This window comes from Pimephales promelas, chromosome 11 (genome assembly GCF_988280905.1).
Source record: "Pimephales promelas chromosome 11, fPimPro1.hap1.1, whole genome shotgun sequence".
Taxonomy (NCBI): domain Eukaryota; kingdom Metazoa; phylum Chordata; class Actinopteri; order Cypriniformes; family Leuciscidae; genus Pimephales; species Pimephales promelas.
The window spans coordinates 24,274,023-24,289,096 of record NC_142779.1 but is presented as its reverse complement, the minus strand read 5'-3'; the positions used below and the strand labels follow the sequence as shown (position 1 = coordinate 24,289,096).

At 40.8% G+C, this 15,074-nt stretch overlaps 1 protein-coding gene across 1 annotated transcript in view; it reads left to right on the top strand.

Moving 5' to 3' along the window:
• crtac1b (cartilage acidic protein 1b) overlaps window positions 1-15,074 on the top strand; it is a 48,079-nt gene that overhangs the window by 19,154 nt on the left and 13,851 nt on the right. The window contains exons 5-11 of the mRNA XM_039657068.2: window positions 2,916-3,072; window positions 4,499-4,633; window positions 4,745-4,890; window positions 9,082-9,218; window positions 10,645-10,727; window positions 12,265-12,365; window positions 13,372-13,540. Of these exons, the coding sequence (XP_039513002.2) occupies window positions 2,916-3,072; window positions 4,499-4,633; window positions 4,745-4,890; window positions 9,082-9,218; window positions 10,645-10,727; window positions 12,265-12,365; window positions 13,372-13,540 (928 nt within the window). The remainder of the gene's footprint in view (window positions 1-2,915; window positions 3,073-4,498; window positions 4,634-4,744; window positions 4,891-9,081; window positions 9,219-10,644; window positions 10,728-12,264; window positions 12,366-13,371; window positions 13,541-15,074) is intronic.

Here is a 15,074-nt window from a genome sequence, read left to right as displayed (position 1 = left end):
ACCTGACCTGATGACCTTCGATGGTCTACACGCAGTGTCTTGTTCCCTTCTCAGGGGACAATTGTCACAGTTAGGGTTACCCAAGACGTTTCCTTCCACGGGAACTCGAACTGCGTCGGTACGACACTTTGGGGAACGAGTACCCATTATTCCTATAGAATCTGATGAAAGTGTGAGGGGTGGCCCATTCTGCTGGATCACACACTTCTTGTATCGGGGCCCCTGAAAAGAGGGCTGTAGAGGATGCCATGCCTCTGGCTGAATGAGCCCTCATGGCCAAAGGTGAAGGCAAGCTGCACACCTGTTAGCGAGATAGCCTTACTAATGGTCTGTTTGGATGTGGGAAGCCCCTTCTTGGGCGACCAGCATCTGGTATGACTTCCCCCATAAAGAAGACCTCTGAACATAAATCTTGAGAGCTTTGACAGGGCAGAGCAAACAAAGTCTTTCTTCATCCACTGTCAAGTGAGGTGGAGGATGAAAAGCCTTCAGAACCATAGGCCGTGACACATTAGATGGCACTTTAGGCACATAGCCGAGCCTGGGATGCAAGATAACCTTAATGTCACTTGGAGCAAACTCCAGGAACCCATGAGATATAGAGGGCGCCTGAAGATCTCCTACTCTCCTCAGAGAAGTAATGGAACCACTGCCAGGTCCCGGGAGGGAACTCTGGTACGAGCCGCAGGTCTCCAAGCCCCACAGAGGAAACGTACGACCAGCTGATGTCTCCCCAGAGGCCCATCAGAGGAGCGTGGGAAGCCGTAATGGCGGCCACATACACCTCGAGTGTGGACAGGGTAAGACCAGCCGAGAAGTGATCCTGGAGGAGCTTCAGCAATGAAGCCAACCAGGCAGTTAACTGGATCACATTCCACTTTAGGCCGTACAATCTCATGGAAGGAGCTCCCAAACTGAGTATTGTCTCAACCACTCCAGCCGACAGGCCAGCCTCTAGGTACTGAACCCCCTCAGAGGCCAGACCCAAAGTTTCCACAGGTCTGGTCGAGGGTGAATATTGAGCCCCTGGCCCACGGAAGCATCCTCAGAGGCCTGCCAGCAGTGCTATAATGTCTGAAACCATACTCGGGCAGGTCAGTACGGGGTTACTAGAAATAGGCTGATTCAGTCTCAACGGACCCTCCCCTGAACTCCTAGGAGCCTCTGCCACGTCTGTACCATGGCATCCAAATTCCAGTTGGGCTGGATTGTCCCTCGAGATGCAAACAAATCCACTTCCACTGGGCCAAACCTCTCGTATATCGACTTTACCACCTCGGTGTGAAGTCTCCATTCCCTGGACCTCAGCCCCTGCCTCGACCGGATGTCTGCTCTCTGATTCTGGTCCCCTGGGACGTGCATTGCTCTGAGAGATAATAGTTTCCCCTGGGACCACAGGACGATCTGATGCACCAATCTGGATAGAGGGCGCAATCTCAAGACCCACCTGATGATTCAAGTAGGAGACCACCGACACATTTTCTGACCCTATCAGAATGTGGTGAGCCCTGAGGAAGGGAGGAAGCTCCTCAGAGCCTTAAAGACCACCAGCATTTCCAGGCAATTTATATGCCAAGAATGGTGCCGGTCCTGCCACAGACCACAGACAGAAAAGTTGTTTTTCCGGTGACGCTATAAACACTGAATAAGTGTAACATGGTCTAAATGGTTGGCTGAATTGAAATCTAACTTCTCAAAGTCAGAACATATCTCAAAGTCAGATAGTATTATTCCATAATTTAAATTCCTTAGGATTAAATGTAGCCATAATCATCAGACAATACTGTTTTAATATTCATTTATACGGTCTCATAATCTACACACTGCCTCGGCAAATGCGACTCAAGCCGTTACAATATTTAGCTTTCATCCCTCGAGAAAAAAGTCAACAGGTGTGAGGCTGAAACACCTGAAAGTGCACGACAAGATATTTTGCGTGTGTCCGTTTTATTGCAGACCCGTTGTAACAAGGTTCAGGGAAGAAGGAGGCAGGAACCGGATAATAATCAAAAATAAAACTTTATTTAAACAAAATAAACAAACAAATTACCTGCCAGCAGCCCCTCACGGACGACTGCTGGCTACCGAAAATAAAACATAAATACCGGCCAGCAGCCCCTCGCGGACGACTACTGGCTTACCAAATAAAATATAAAATACAAACAAAAACAGGCCTGTTCCTCTCTCGATCATCCACTCCGTCGCTCCCCCTTTATGCCTCCGCTCCTTCGTGAGAGATGCGAGACCGGTGTGCTTCGCAGGTGCTGCTCATTAGCAATCGCAACACCGGCCTCACGACTTTCTGTCACGTCCCTCGGCCGACCTGCTCACCACACCCGTAATCTACGCGCTGCCTCGGCAAACGTTGACAATCGTTGACAATATATTTGGCTTTCACCTCTCGAGAAGAAAGTCAACAGGAATGGGGCTGAAACACCCGAAAACGCACGGCTGTGCGCGTCAAGAAATTTCTCAATGAACACTGCCAGCCCCCTCAGGTGCTGTGGGGCAAACGCGAAATCCGAGCAACTACATTCTGTTTTGCAATGCAGACCTTAAATCTATGTGCTGCCTCGGCAAACGTGAGGTCCCAGCCAAAGAATCTTTATTTAAAGTTCTCACGGGTCAAACAACACCAAATACGACAGACAGTTTGATATAGAGCACTTGCTGAAGAGCAAAAAGCTAACTAAACTCTGTTGTATGCTGGCGTAATGTTCATGTGACGTCATGACGTAACGCCAATCAGGATTGGAAAAGTTTCATTCATGCTTCATACACGCTATGCTGGGGGCATTCCCCGAGTGTTGTAAGGAACGTAATGACCCTCGAAAGGGAACTCCTTAGTTACCCCCCCCCCCCCCCCCCAGTTATCTGTGTACACTTAATGCTTTTGTCTTCTTCTTTTTTTTAAGGGAACAGGTCGTTATTCCATCTACATTGCCAATTACGCCAGCGGGACTGTAGGTCCTCATGCTCTGATTGAAATGGATGAAAGTTCAAGTGACCTGTCCAAGGGAATCATTGCGCTATCAAACGTGGCCGAACAGGCCGGAGTCAACAAGTTCACAGGTGCATGTCCGCTTATTTATGAATGCATGAGCAGGAGTGTGTAAGTGTATGATGATGTCAGACAGTGAATATATTACCCAGGAGTCTTTAAAGGCCATGAGCTGTAGGATCCAGGTTTTTTGCCTTGTGGCTGATTTACAGCAGACCTCAGTGCTCATATCAGCTTTGAATCACTGAGTTATAGACAGTGTTTATCAGCTAAAGCAGCCAGTAATAGAGAGAACAGGGCCCTGGAAGGCAGCACTGAATAAAGAGATGGAAGTTTTGGCCCACTCAGCTGTTTACTGCACTGAAAGTCATGTGAAGGCACAAGGACAAGTGAGCCGTATTTCAGCTCTGACTTACTCAATGAAGCAACCATTCCATTAATCTGGATGGGGAGAGCAGGGCTTCGGACGACTGTTTAGAGCTGTTTCGGGGGAAGCACTCTTGTATAAGCGAGAGTAAAATGTCACTGTAGCAACAAAATGAAGATATTCTTACCTCAGCATGGAGGATTCTGTCAAAACATCGGCAAGCTTCACATATTACGTTATCATACGTCGCATATTATAATATGTTTTATTTCATTTATATTATAAATGCATTTTATTTGTTTTATTTTATTTACATATTTAACATGTTTAATATGTTAATATATTTTCTTTTTTACACATTTTATTCCAAGGCCTATTCACATATTATCACAAACAAAAATTCAATGGTTTTAACCATAGTATGTTATAAATTATTCATTAAGTTAACTAAATTACTTTTTAAATGCATTTTATTTTATTCACATATTTCATTTTTTTTTTTTTTTACATATTTACACTATTCACATATATCGTTTAATTGACACAAAACATAGTATGGTTTCAACCGCAATATATTTTCTTTCATATTTTATTTTCTAACCATCTACAACAAAGTACTTAATCAGTACCTAATATTAAAATATTTTTAGATGTTTATTTAAAATATTTTAAAATATTTTTTTATTTTTGCTAAAAAATTAAATGAACTCCCGAATTTCTTCTCCAATGTTATTCAAAAGATTTGAGAGTAAGAGCCATTAAACCTGTTAATATTATGCTCATATTTATCATAAAGAAAAGCTTGGTAGAGCTGACATTAAGGCATGATTTTCTTTAAAGCTTTTTTGAGACATTGTGCATTGTGAAAAGGGCTATACAAATAAAATTGACTTGCTGCTGTAATTCAGCTAGAGGTCAAAGCTGTAGAATAGTGATCGCCGGGTAAGATGTGTTGAAGGAAAGCTTTTTAAATGCACATGTTCACACTCCTTGTAATGTGATTATGGGCAGCCAGAGTCTGTGTCAGCAAAAGCAGCAGTGAGCAAGGGGCTGGGGAAATGAGCTGGAAAGCCACTAATGATTTCTGCTGTGCTTTTGGTGATGATGGCCGTCTCTGCTTTGTGTTATAGGGGGACGGGGGGTCGTGGTCGGTCCGATCCTCAGCCAAACCTTACCTGATATATTCTGTGACAATGAGTACAGTCCTAACTTCCTGTTTCGCAACAACGGAGACGGTACTTTTACAGAAGTTGCGGCACAATCGGGTAAGCAAAAGCTGTCACTTTTCTTTTTCTCGATGATTTTGTTTTGATGGGGAATTTGTTAACCTTTTACAGCAAATATGAAATGAAATATTAGCTTTTTTGTTGTCGCAGGGGTGGATGACCCAATGCAGCATGGCCGTGGAGTGGCGTTAGCCGATTTTAATCGAGATGGGAAGACAGACATCGTCTATGGAAACTGGAATGGGCCTCATCGTCTGTTTCTACAGCTCAGCAACAATCGCAAGCAAAGGTTTAAGGTGCAGATTTTAAAATTTCAATTTTCTTATGCCTTTAGCTATAATGGAGGACACTAAAAGTTTATTACAGTGCTTCCGAGGCCTGAGACGTTAATGTTGTTCTTTAGCTGCTCTTCAAGCACCGGTATTTCCTTCAGGAAATGCAAATCTAGTTTTGTTTTTATTAGATGTAAATATATCTGAATGGTTACATCTTTGTAATGCAGAACAAAACATGATCCCTACATTTTAAGCTGCATAATTGAATCCTTATGACGGAATACAGAGGATAAAATAATAACATCTGCTGCCTGAATAGAGTATTCAATTATTCTCCAATCATTGTTCTATTGTTTGCGCAGCAACCTGGCCTTCTCTTCAGCTGGTAAAGCACAGTGATTGTAATTAGTCGCAGTAAGATCGAAGACCCTCTTTTTTCCCTGAGACTCACACAGGAAGTTTTATAATATGCTGAGAGCTCAACTGAATCAAGTCTGAATGTTGTGATAAATGTCTGTTCATTTATTCATTTTTTGAATACTATTCTGTTCAAACGTTTGGAGTCAGTATTATTTTTGAAAGAAAGGAATACTTTCTCTCAGAAAGGATGCATTAAATTAATTCAAATGGCGCCGTACGCTTACGCCACATGTCCCAACTTACCCGCCATCTCCTCCTCTGGAGTCAGCAGAGGATCAGGTCACTCCGCAACATTTACATTCCGGACGAAGAATTTACATCCACTTGTGGCTTCTGGGCGGGACACGGAAGAGTTACAGTAAGTGGCCTACCACCAGCAGTGGTAGAAAACACTTAAGCCAGACGAGCTTACGTTTTGAAGTGGAGTCTATTTGCTGAGAGGTGCTATTCCCAATTTCTCATCAGGAAGACCCCGAAGATGCCCGATCGGTTCTGTGCTTTCCTTCTTGGAAGAAGCGTTGGCACAGAGGCTGTCCCCTCCAACTTGATGGTTTATGTTGCTGCCATTGCAGCACATCACATTGCAGTTGATGGTAAGTCGCCATAGGGAGGTACTACCTGGTTGTCAGGTTCCTGAGAGGTTAAATCATTCCAGGCTGTGCCTTATCCACTCCTGGGTTCTCTATGTGGTCCTTTCTGGTCAGCAGAGAGCTCCTCCATGCAGCAGAGAGCTCCATGACTTGAGCCACTTGAGTCATTTAAAATCGTGTCTCTAAAGACAGTGCTCCTGACTGCACTCACTTCCATTAAGAGGGTGGGGGACCAGCAGACAATTTTAGTCAGCGAATCCTGCCTTGAGCTCGGGTCAGCTTCTTCTCACATCTGAGACCCCGGCCTAGATACGTGCCCAAAGATCCTACCACTCCCTTCCGGGACCAGGTGGTGAACTTGCAAACGCTTACCCCCGAGGAGGCGGACCGAGTCCTGGAATTGCTGTGTCCCATTTACAAAGAACACATGCAGAGCTTCAGAAGCTCCTAATGACTTAGCGAGATTCTACAATCTCCATGTGGAGCCATTTTCTTCCCGTGTGTTGGGTACACACAGCTGGTGTGTGGGAATGCTAGCTTGGTGTTTCGCTTGCAGCCCCATTCCCCTCTGTGGGTGGGGATATGAGCACCTTCTTGGCTCTCCAGTTAAGTCCCTTACTTGCTGAATCCTGAATTGAGTTCCTCCGAGCATCCTTCGGCAGTCAGATGTGGCAGAGTAGTCCGACGCCAGGCCCAGTACTCGAGTACCTGTACTGGGCTAGATGCCTCATGTGTTGTGATTTCCCCCTGGGTAATCCCTATGTGTATTCTTCCACAGCAGAATTCTTCCCTGTCGGTAAATCTGTGTCTTTCCCTGTGCTGTCTCTGACTGTAGTAGGGCTGAAAAAATGGAATTGTGAATCGAAGCTATCTTCCTGTGAAATAACAATGTAAAGGAACAGCAGCTACGGCCGTCTCTATGGTAAGCCGTGTCCCTTCCATCCTGTAGGCATAGAGGACTATCATTCTGGGCACGACTCAACGGGAGCTTGGCATATCAATTCCACTCTCGCACAGTCTCATCCCAAGACGTCATATAACTGACGTCTTGTGACCATACGTCAACATCCGTCTTTTTAGGGTAACCTTAAACGTCGGTTAGATGACGTTATCGGATCCTAACTCTACCCCAGACCTAAACCTACCCCTAAACCTACCCCGTCACCTAACCGACGTTAAAGGTAAAGCGTCAGTTGTATGACGGCCCGGGATCTTCATGTAACCGACATTTAAGGGTACCCTAAAAAGGATGTTGACGTATGGTCAAAAGACGTCCCAAGACGTCAGTTATATGACTTCTTGGGATGAGACTGTGTTACCACTCTCCAATTCTTTTGGCCTTTTTTTCCCTAAGACTCAGATGTGATTGGGGATTTCCATTTGTCAGTCAACATAACGTCTCCGACCCGTTCCCTCCCTCAGGGAATGAGGGTTAGATCAGTTACCAAGACATTTTTTTAATTACTTTTTATTTGTTTTAGACCTTTTATTCATCAAATAATCCTAAATAATAATACTAATAATAATTAAGAAGCACAACACTGATAATAAAAAAATGTTGATTGATAATGATTATGATGAAAATTCAGCAATAAGTGACATTAAAATATATATAAAATAAAGATATCAAATAAAAAAGTGTTATTTTAAGTTTTAATTTCATTTTATTTTTCAAATAAATGCAGCCTTGGTGAGCAGAAAAGACTTTTGACTTTAGAATTTCAATCTGCTCAATCTTATTTTTGTCTCAGAGAAACGTTTGTCCTATGAGGCCAATCCATTTGGAAGTCTGCTAATCTTACTAATGGTTTAATTAGGCTATGTAAGCAAGCTTTTCCTTAAAAAATAACACACAAAAAGGAATGAACATAAAATTGTATCTATTTTCCAGCAATAGTAAGTCATTGAGCTCTGTTTCACCAGAGTGTGTCAGATAATTGTGTTTGACTGGACTGTTGTGTGTGTAAGCCTTCCTTAGCTTTAGTTTGATCCCAGTGTTATAGCGCCAGTGATTGGCTTCTTTAGCACAGGGATAAATGTCAGCAGGAAGCTGTTTTATGGGGGTCAATTGTTGGGTTAATGTCTCATGAGAGAGCTTATAGAAGGATTGTGCATCAGCGTAGGGTATTGTGACCTTTGCCATGTATAATTGCATTGTGATTAAGATGCTCTGTTATTCCATGTGGTAATTAAACTTTGGCTGAACAAGGCCACCAGCTAGTGTAAGTGCATCTTTTATTTACAATAAGGGTGAACAAATCTATCTATCTATCTATCTATCTATCTATCTATCTATCTATCTATCTATCTATCTATCTATCTATCTATCTATCTATCTATCTATCTATCTATCTATCTATCTGTATCTATCTGTATCTATCTGTATCTATCTATCTATCTATCTATCTATCTATCTATCTATCTATCTATCTATCTATCTATCTATCTATCTATCCATCCATCCATCCATCCATCCATCCATCCATCCATCCATCCATCCATCCATCCATCCATCCATCCATCCATCCATCCATCCATCCATCCATCCATCCATCCATCCATCCATCCATCCATCCATCTATCTATCTATCTATCTATCTATCTATCTATCTATCTATCTATCTATCTATTTATCGTGTCGTTCTGTCTGTCATTCTATCTCTCCGTCCATCCACCAGCCCATCTATCCATCCATGGGATGATCAGTATTTTCTCATGCTCACCTGTACCTCCTCTTCTGGGTCCTGTCCAGAGATGGCCATCACCTCTCCTTCAACCAGACAGCAGAAGGTCACTTCATGGGCTTTCACCTGCAGGTTTTATGAGCCCTATAATTAAAATTGGGGTTAATACTTGAGAGAGTGCCGGCATGCTCAATAACTCTTCCATGACTCGTTGCTGCACTATTGAAGCGCGACGATAGCAGTTACTTTTTTTTCTGCTCCCACTCCCTGAAGTTTTTAGACTGTGATTTACCTGCAGCTTAGATCTTTATGTCATCATCATACATATGAATCTCCAAATATTAAAGCTGACATTCTCCTGTCAGAGAAGGGGGGAAAAAAAACACACTCTTGCCCCAGTTTAATCTGCAGAGACAGATACTATACATTATAAGTGAGACATTATTTGTTTGATTGATCATAAGTGTAAAGAATATAAACAGTGTGATTTCAAACTTTTTTTTTTATCTTTGTAACAGGACATTGCAACACAGAAGTTTTCCATGCCATCTCCTGTCCGCACCGTCATCGTAGCTGACTTTGATAATGACAATGAACTGGAGGTTTTTTTCAACAACATTGCCTACAGAGGACCATCAGCCAACAGACTCTTTAGGTATGTACAAAAATACTATTCTGGCATGCATGGGCTAGATCTTAGATGACAGAACTCATAATGAGATGTTTAGCAGAATATAGATTAAGAGTGTTTCTATACAGTGTAAGTTGATTAATATTGTCAAGCTCCAAAAATGCCAATAAAATGCCTTACATTTCTTGTGCTATATTTCAAGTCTTCAGAAGCCTTTCAATAGCTTTGTCTGAGGGACAGACAGAACATTTTGGTCGTTATTCACTACAAACATCCCTCCTTTATAGTTCTGAAATCTAATAAGGAATTTAGAATAATACGTTTTTGTTGTTTTTGGAAATTTACATCTCGTCATCAGTGGTATATTAGTATTAATTATAAATTATTACAGTATTTATTAATGTTTTGAATTGACTTTTAATGTTATATTTTAATTTGAACTTTTTGAGATTTTGTTTTGTACTTTTATTTAGCTCTTTTTATTTCGGTTCTAGTTTTATTAATGTTACTACTTATTATATTTTAAATTATTTGTTTTATTTTAATTAGTTGTCAGGGCTAATTGATTATTTTCTCTTAATTTATATTCTATTTTATTTTATCCTTAATTCCAATTAATAAAAACGATTTTTAGTTAACATTAACAATACTGTTGGTCAAAAAAGATAAAACATTATAATTAGTCTTTTATTTATTTATTGTTCATAAAAGATATCATTAATATTTCATTTTGAAAATAAATAAATAAATAAATAAATAAATAAACAATAAGTTTAACCTACCAGGGATCATTTGTGTTTCTGGAATAATTTATTTATTCATGTATCTATAAAATTGCCTGCTAGATCAACATGACCTCACAAAACAGTATTTTCATTATTTAGGTTATTTCGTTAACATTTGCATTGCAAGGTAGGAAATAACTATGGAAACTCGTTCTTTATTTTGGGGATTTGCTGGTAAGCCTAGGCGGCAGGGCAAGCCAGAAAGTACTGTACAACCACCAGACCACAAATACAACTCAGTCCAACCACAACTTTACCTGATGGGAAATTCCCCCTAAATCCGACCTCTTTATGCGAATGCTTTCTAATGAGAAGACTGGATGTAGCATTAAACAGAACATTGTTTGAAATTTGTTCCTAATCCCAAACTTAAACAATCTAAACGTTAGTTCTCAGAAAGCAATGACTTAACCTTTTTGTATAAAGAACCCTCTTCGTTAGCATTATTAGTCATCAAAATACAATGTAGGAACTACCAGCCCCAGACATGTTTTAACTGAATCAATATTGCCAGGGTTTCATGAGCCTGTAAATGAATATCTCCTTTGAGACATGTTGTATAACATGCAGCTGACAAGGTACATTTGTCTTTGACTGTTCCATTGTGTGGAGCTCTCTCAAGCCAAAAGGCAAAGTGAGTAAGTAATTAATCTCTACCATGGCAGAGTTTCTCGGAGAGAACACGGAGATCCACAGATCGAGGAGCTGAACATCGGGGAGGCTGCGGAACCAGAGGGACGGGGAACCGGTATGAAGGGTTTGGCTCTTTCATTCCATCAAAATTGAAGACTGTTTATTTTGTAAATCCATTCCATGAGTTTTACAAATCGTAAATTTTGGATTTTCCCCTTAAAATAACGTAATTTACCCAAAGCCTGTTTGAAAACACTCGCTTCTTAATAAAAAATTGTGGAGCGTGGTCTGTCAAAAATATATTCACATTTGTGTTTGTTTTACTGGATATGACCACATCATATTGCTTGTGTAAACTCTAATCCATCCTGATGCATTTTGGACAGTATCAAAGGACCACCCACTCGCTTGTCAATTATCCACTGTGAATCATCCCCCTTTGTGAATCAAAATTAGCTCATAACAATTTCTTCAGCCTTTAGTTCAATACTCTGAAAGTCACCAGTGTCCAGCTTCTTATTTTTCATCATGGACCATAAAAATGCACATATCATCCATTTGGACATGAGAGATGTGAGATTTGTCACCATGTGAAGCTGAAGAAACAGTTCATGCTTAGGTTTATTACTGTTCAGTTGACGTAGATTAACCCTAATTGGTTAGCCCATCAACAAGACAAAAATTAGTTAAAGGTGTGATGAACTGAGAAATCAAATTTTCCTTGAGCTTTTGACATCTAAGAGGTCATCATATCATCCGAATATCATGTAAGTTTCAGAAATAAAAACGTCCTTGTTAGTCGAATAAAAGCTTTTTTTGACACCAGGCTCAGAAAACGACTCGTTTTTCAAAGTGGGGAACTATGAAGATCAACGCCTACTTCAACACGGCTGGTTTAGCCCCGCCCACCAATTCGTACATTACACGCAAAGCTAAATTACATTGGCCTACCTCGTGATGACAAACCGGATCGAGAGTGAAACTCATTATAATATGCAAAACTGTTATCCACTCACAGCAATTGGCATTTACTTCCAAGTCTTCAATGCAAGACGCCCATAAAAACCGAGCGTTTTTGAGCTGGGCTCAAAACTAGGGTAGAAAATAGCCTATTACTTATTCATTTTGATGTTTTTTCATGTAAAAACCAAGCGAACGTCATAAGTTGACCTCAGACAACAATATAACACAATTTAAAAAGCCAGTTCATGACCCCTTTAAGACAAAAATGCATTTTTTAGACACAAATTAGACAAAGATTATCAGTGTTTTACTGCATTTCAATCAATTAAATGCTGACCCCAAGCTTTTGAATTGTAGTATATATTAATTAGGCACACTCAGTTCAGGTAATGTCGAGATGATGAGTTTTACATGTGTTAGATGAACAAAAAAACCTACAATGTGGAGTTATGGAACGGTTCAGTGTCTCTTCAAACCTTAATCTTGAATATATCCTCTCTCTACCACTAGATGGCATAATAAATCCAGGCTTCTATGTATATGACTGTAGTCATGAGTTGCACCCTGGTCATTTACTGACATTTGCAGTCACCACTCACAGCTGAATCATCATTATTAGAAAACCACAGTGAGAAGTTGGAACAACATTTGTTACAGCTGTGTCTGAGCAGAATGATCTGTTATTTCAGGAGCAGCTGTGACTGATTTTGATGGAGATGGACAGCTGGATCTTCTGGTGACACACGGGGAAAGTGCAGCTCAACCCATTTCATTGTATCGAGTCACTCAGGTGAGAACATGGCTGAATCCGAAATTGCTCCCTATACCCTCATTCACTACACACTACGTTTGTCTAATACAGTTCACTTGAAGGAGTGAATGAAAACGAGCATACCTATTGAGCATACATCGGTTGTACACTCATTATTGCGATGCAATGTGGGATAGAACGAATGCACTCTATAACATTCACAATGGTTTCGGACACCACTACAAATGGCTGCCCCCTCAAATAGTGCCCTATTTGAGGGTGTAGGGGGGCGACTTCTAATTCGGAAAATCAGTGAAATCATTTACACTTGATTTTCTCAACTTTTCTCAGCTTTGTCTTCTAAACTATATAAAAGAGTATAGATGCAATATAACATGAATGATGATAGCATAGATCAGGTAATATAAAGAATGTGATGGAACTATTTGAGTTCATTTTGAAATCGTTGACTTTTGGCAAATTATCTTGGAATTATTTCTCAGACAAAATATCTATAACAATTGAGGTATTTAAAGTCGGCATAAAACAAAAGTTGCATTTGTCTTCCTTATTATGACATTTGAATGTCAGAGTAATATGGCTTCTTAAATAAGGAAAAATGTTGGGCTGGACTTGATTTTTTTATCCATTGGGAATTGATTGGATTGGTGATAGTTAGTTGATCTCATGCAAGTGACAGGTTGTCCCTCCCTCACGCCAGTAAACACTTCATCAGAGAAGAGAAGAGATGTTGTTACAAGAGTGAGGGGAGGTTACTTTATAAAAAAGCCCTCATCTTTATTCAGATACATCATTTATACTAAATACTGCAATACTCCATAAAATAAGAATTGTCAATTTTGACTTCATAGTGACTTAATTTGTAATTTGTACTTTTTCCCCCAGGTCTATTTGTTTCACATAGGCATGCATCATGTTACAGTAGTAGTTAGTTTTGGTTCATTTTAACATCTGAAAGATTTAACTTTGTTGTTTTGACACTGAGTTGATTGTTAAGAGTTAACTTGTTGATGTCTCATTGCAGGGCTCAACTAATAAATGGCTCCGTGTGATTCCACGCACACAGTTTGGGGCTTTTGCACGTGGTGCAAAGGTGATCGTCTACACCAAGAGAAACGGCCCTCACACACGCATTATAGACGGTGGATCAGGGTACTTGTGCGAGATGGAGCCAGTGGCTCACTTTGGACTAGGTATATATTTCTTTTCCACTCTCTTAACCTAAAAAGTCTACCTAAACAATCTCTTGCAGGCAGGGGCGAAAATTTCATCAAAATGTTGGGGGGGACAATAAACATAACAATTCTCAAGAGCAAATTTTGAAGGGGACACCAATAATACATGCAAAAAAATACAGAGGAAAGCCTTACTACTATTATTAGTGTAGCATGGAGACCATTTCATTATACTTCTTAAAATTTCTTTCTGGTTTAAGCCAGCGGCGAATCTGTTTACATACTCTCCTCACGCAGCGCAGCGATTTCATTTCATTCATTGACTAATTCTTTAACTATATTAAATGATATAAACCAACTAAATCACAGTGAAAGCGTTAGAATCTAAATGCACAGCCCACCCGGACTTTCTAATCAGTGTATGGCCAGCAATATTGTAATGTTTAATGACATGAAGATAGTGTCTGTTATTATTGTTATGTACAATTAAATACAATCGTTGCTGAGTCTGCGGTCTGAAAACTTTACCTCAGAGCATCCGTTAACTGAATGAATTGAGAATCTCACCTGAAAAATCCAATAACACCAGCAAGTCATTCAAGCAGCTGATTTCTGTAAATGAATGCAAAACTAAATGTATATTGCAGCATAGGGCGAAGTCAGGATCCGTCAGCACCGATTTGAGACAAAAATAATTTAAATTGTATATAAAACTATGTAAATGGCGCTCTGTGGCGCAGCAGGGTTTGGAACACGGTCCTGAGCCGTTGCTGGGCACCGCGGACAGACGCCGAACGGCGCCGCCGGTGTGTGTACACTCATAGAGAATAATGTGTTCGAATTTTAAAGACGCGCGCTACGCTTCTCGTCTGGTGTGCGACCTACTTTACTGGAGTTCCACAACTATTCAAACACTATGTTTTTCTCTCCCGCCACCGGAATGTATGTGTCTGAGGTAAAAGGGACGGAGGCGGTGGACCAACGCACTGTGAGGCAAGGGAGGGGGGTCTCAAAATGTTTAGAACGCTTTTTTCGTAATTGCCCCGTTTGCATTTGTGTTATTTTATTTCTTAATAATTTTTATATCATTACATTATTTACAATACACATATTTTAATGTTTTTTTTTTGGGGGGACAACCCTCAGATAGGGGGGGTCCTGACCCCCCCGCGATTTCCGCCTATGCTTGCAGGAAAATTACATTAAGAAAGAAACAGCTATGGAAATGACCAGACCTGTAATATATCTCTTTCACAAGTACATCCACCATCTCGGAAATGTTCAGGGTCGCTGAGCAGCGGGAAAACAAAAATTCGCTCTGCTGACTCATTACAGAGAAACAGTTATGATGTAACTCGAGGTCATGTTCAGTGGGGGGCTTCGGGTCTCAGTAACATTATCCTCCGCGTGGAGGCAGGCTCCTTAAATATCCTCATAGACTGGAGGCCCGGAGAGAAGCCTGCAGGTGCAGCAGCCAGTGGCAGTGGACCGGGATCTTTTCCCCCCGACTCGGCCACGTTACAGATGCTTCGAGGCACATGGCTTCATCTGG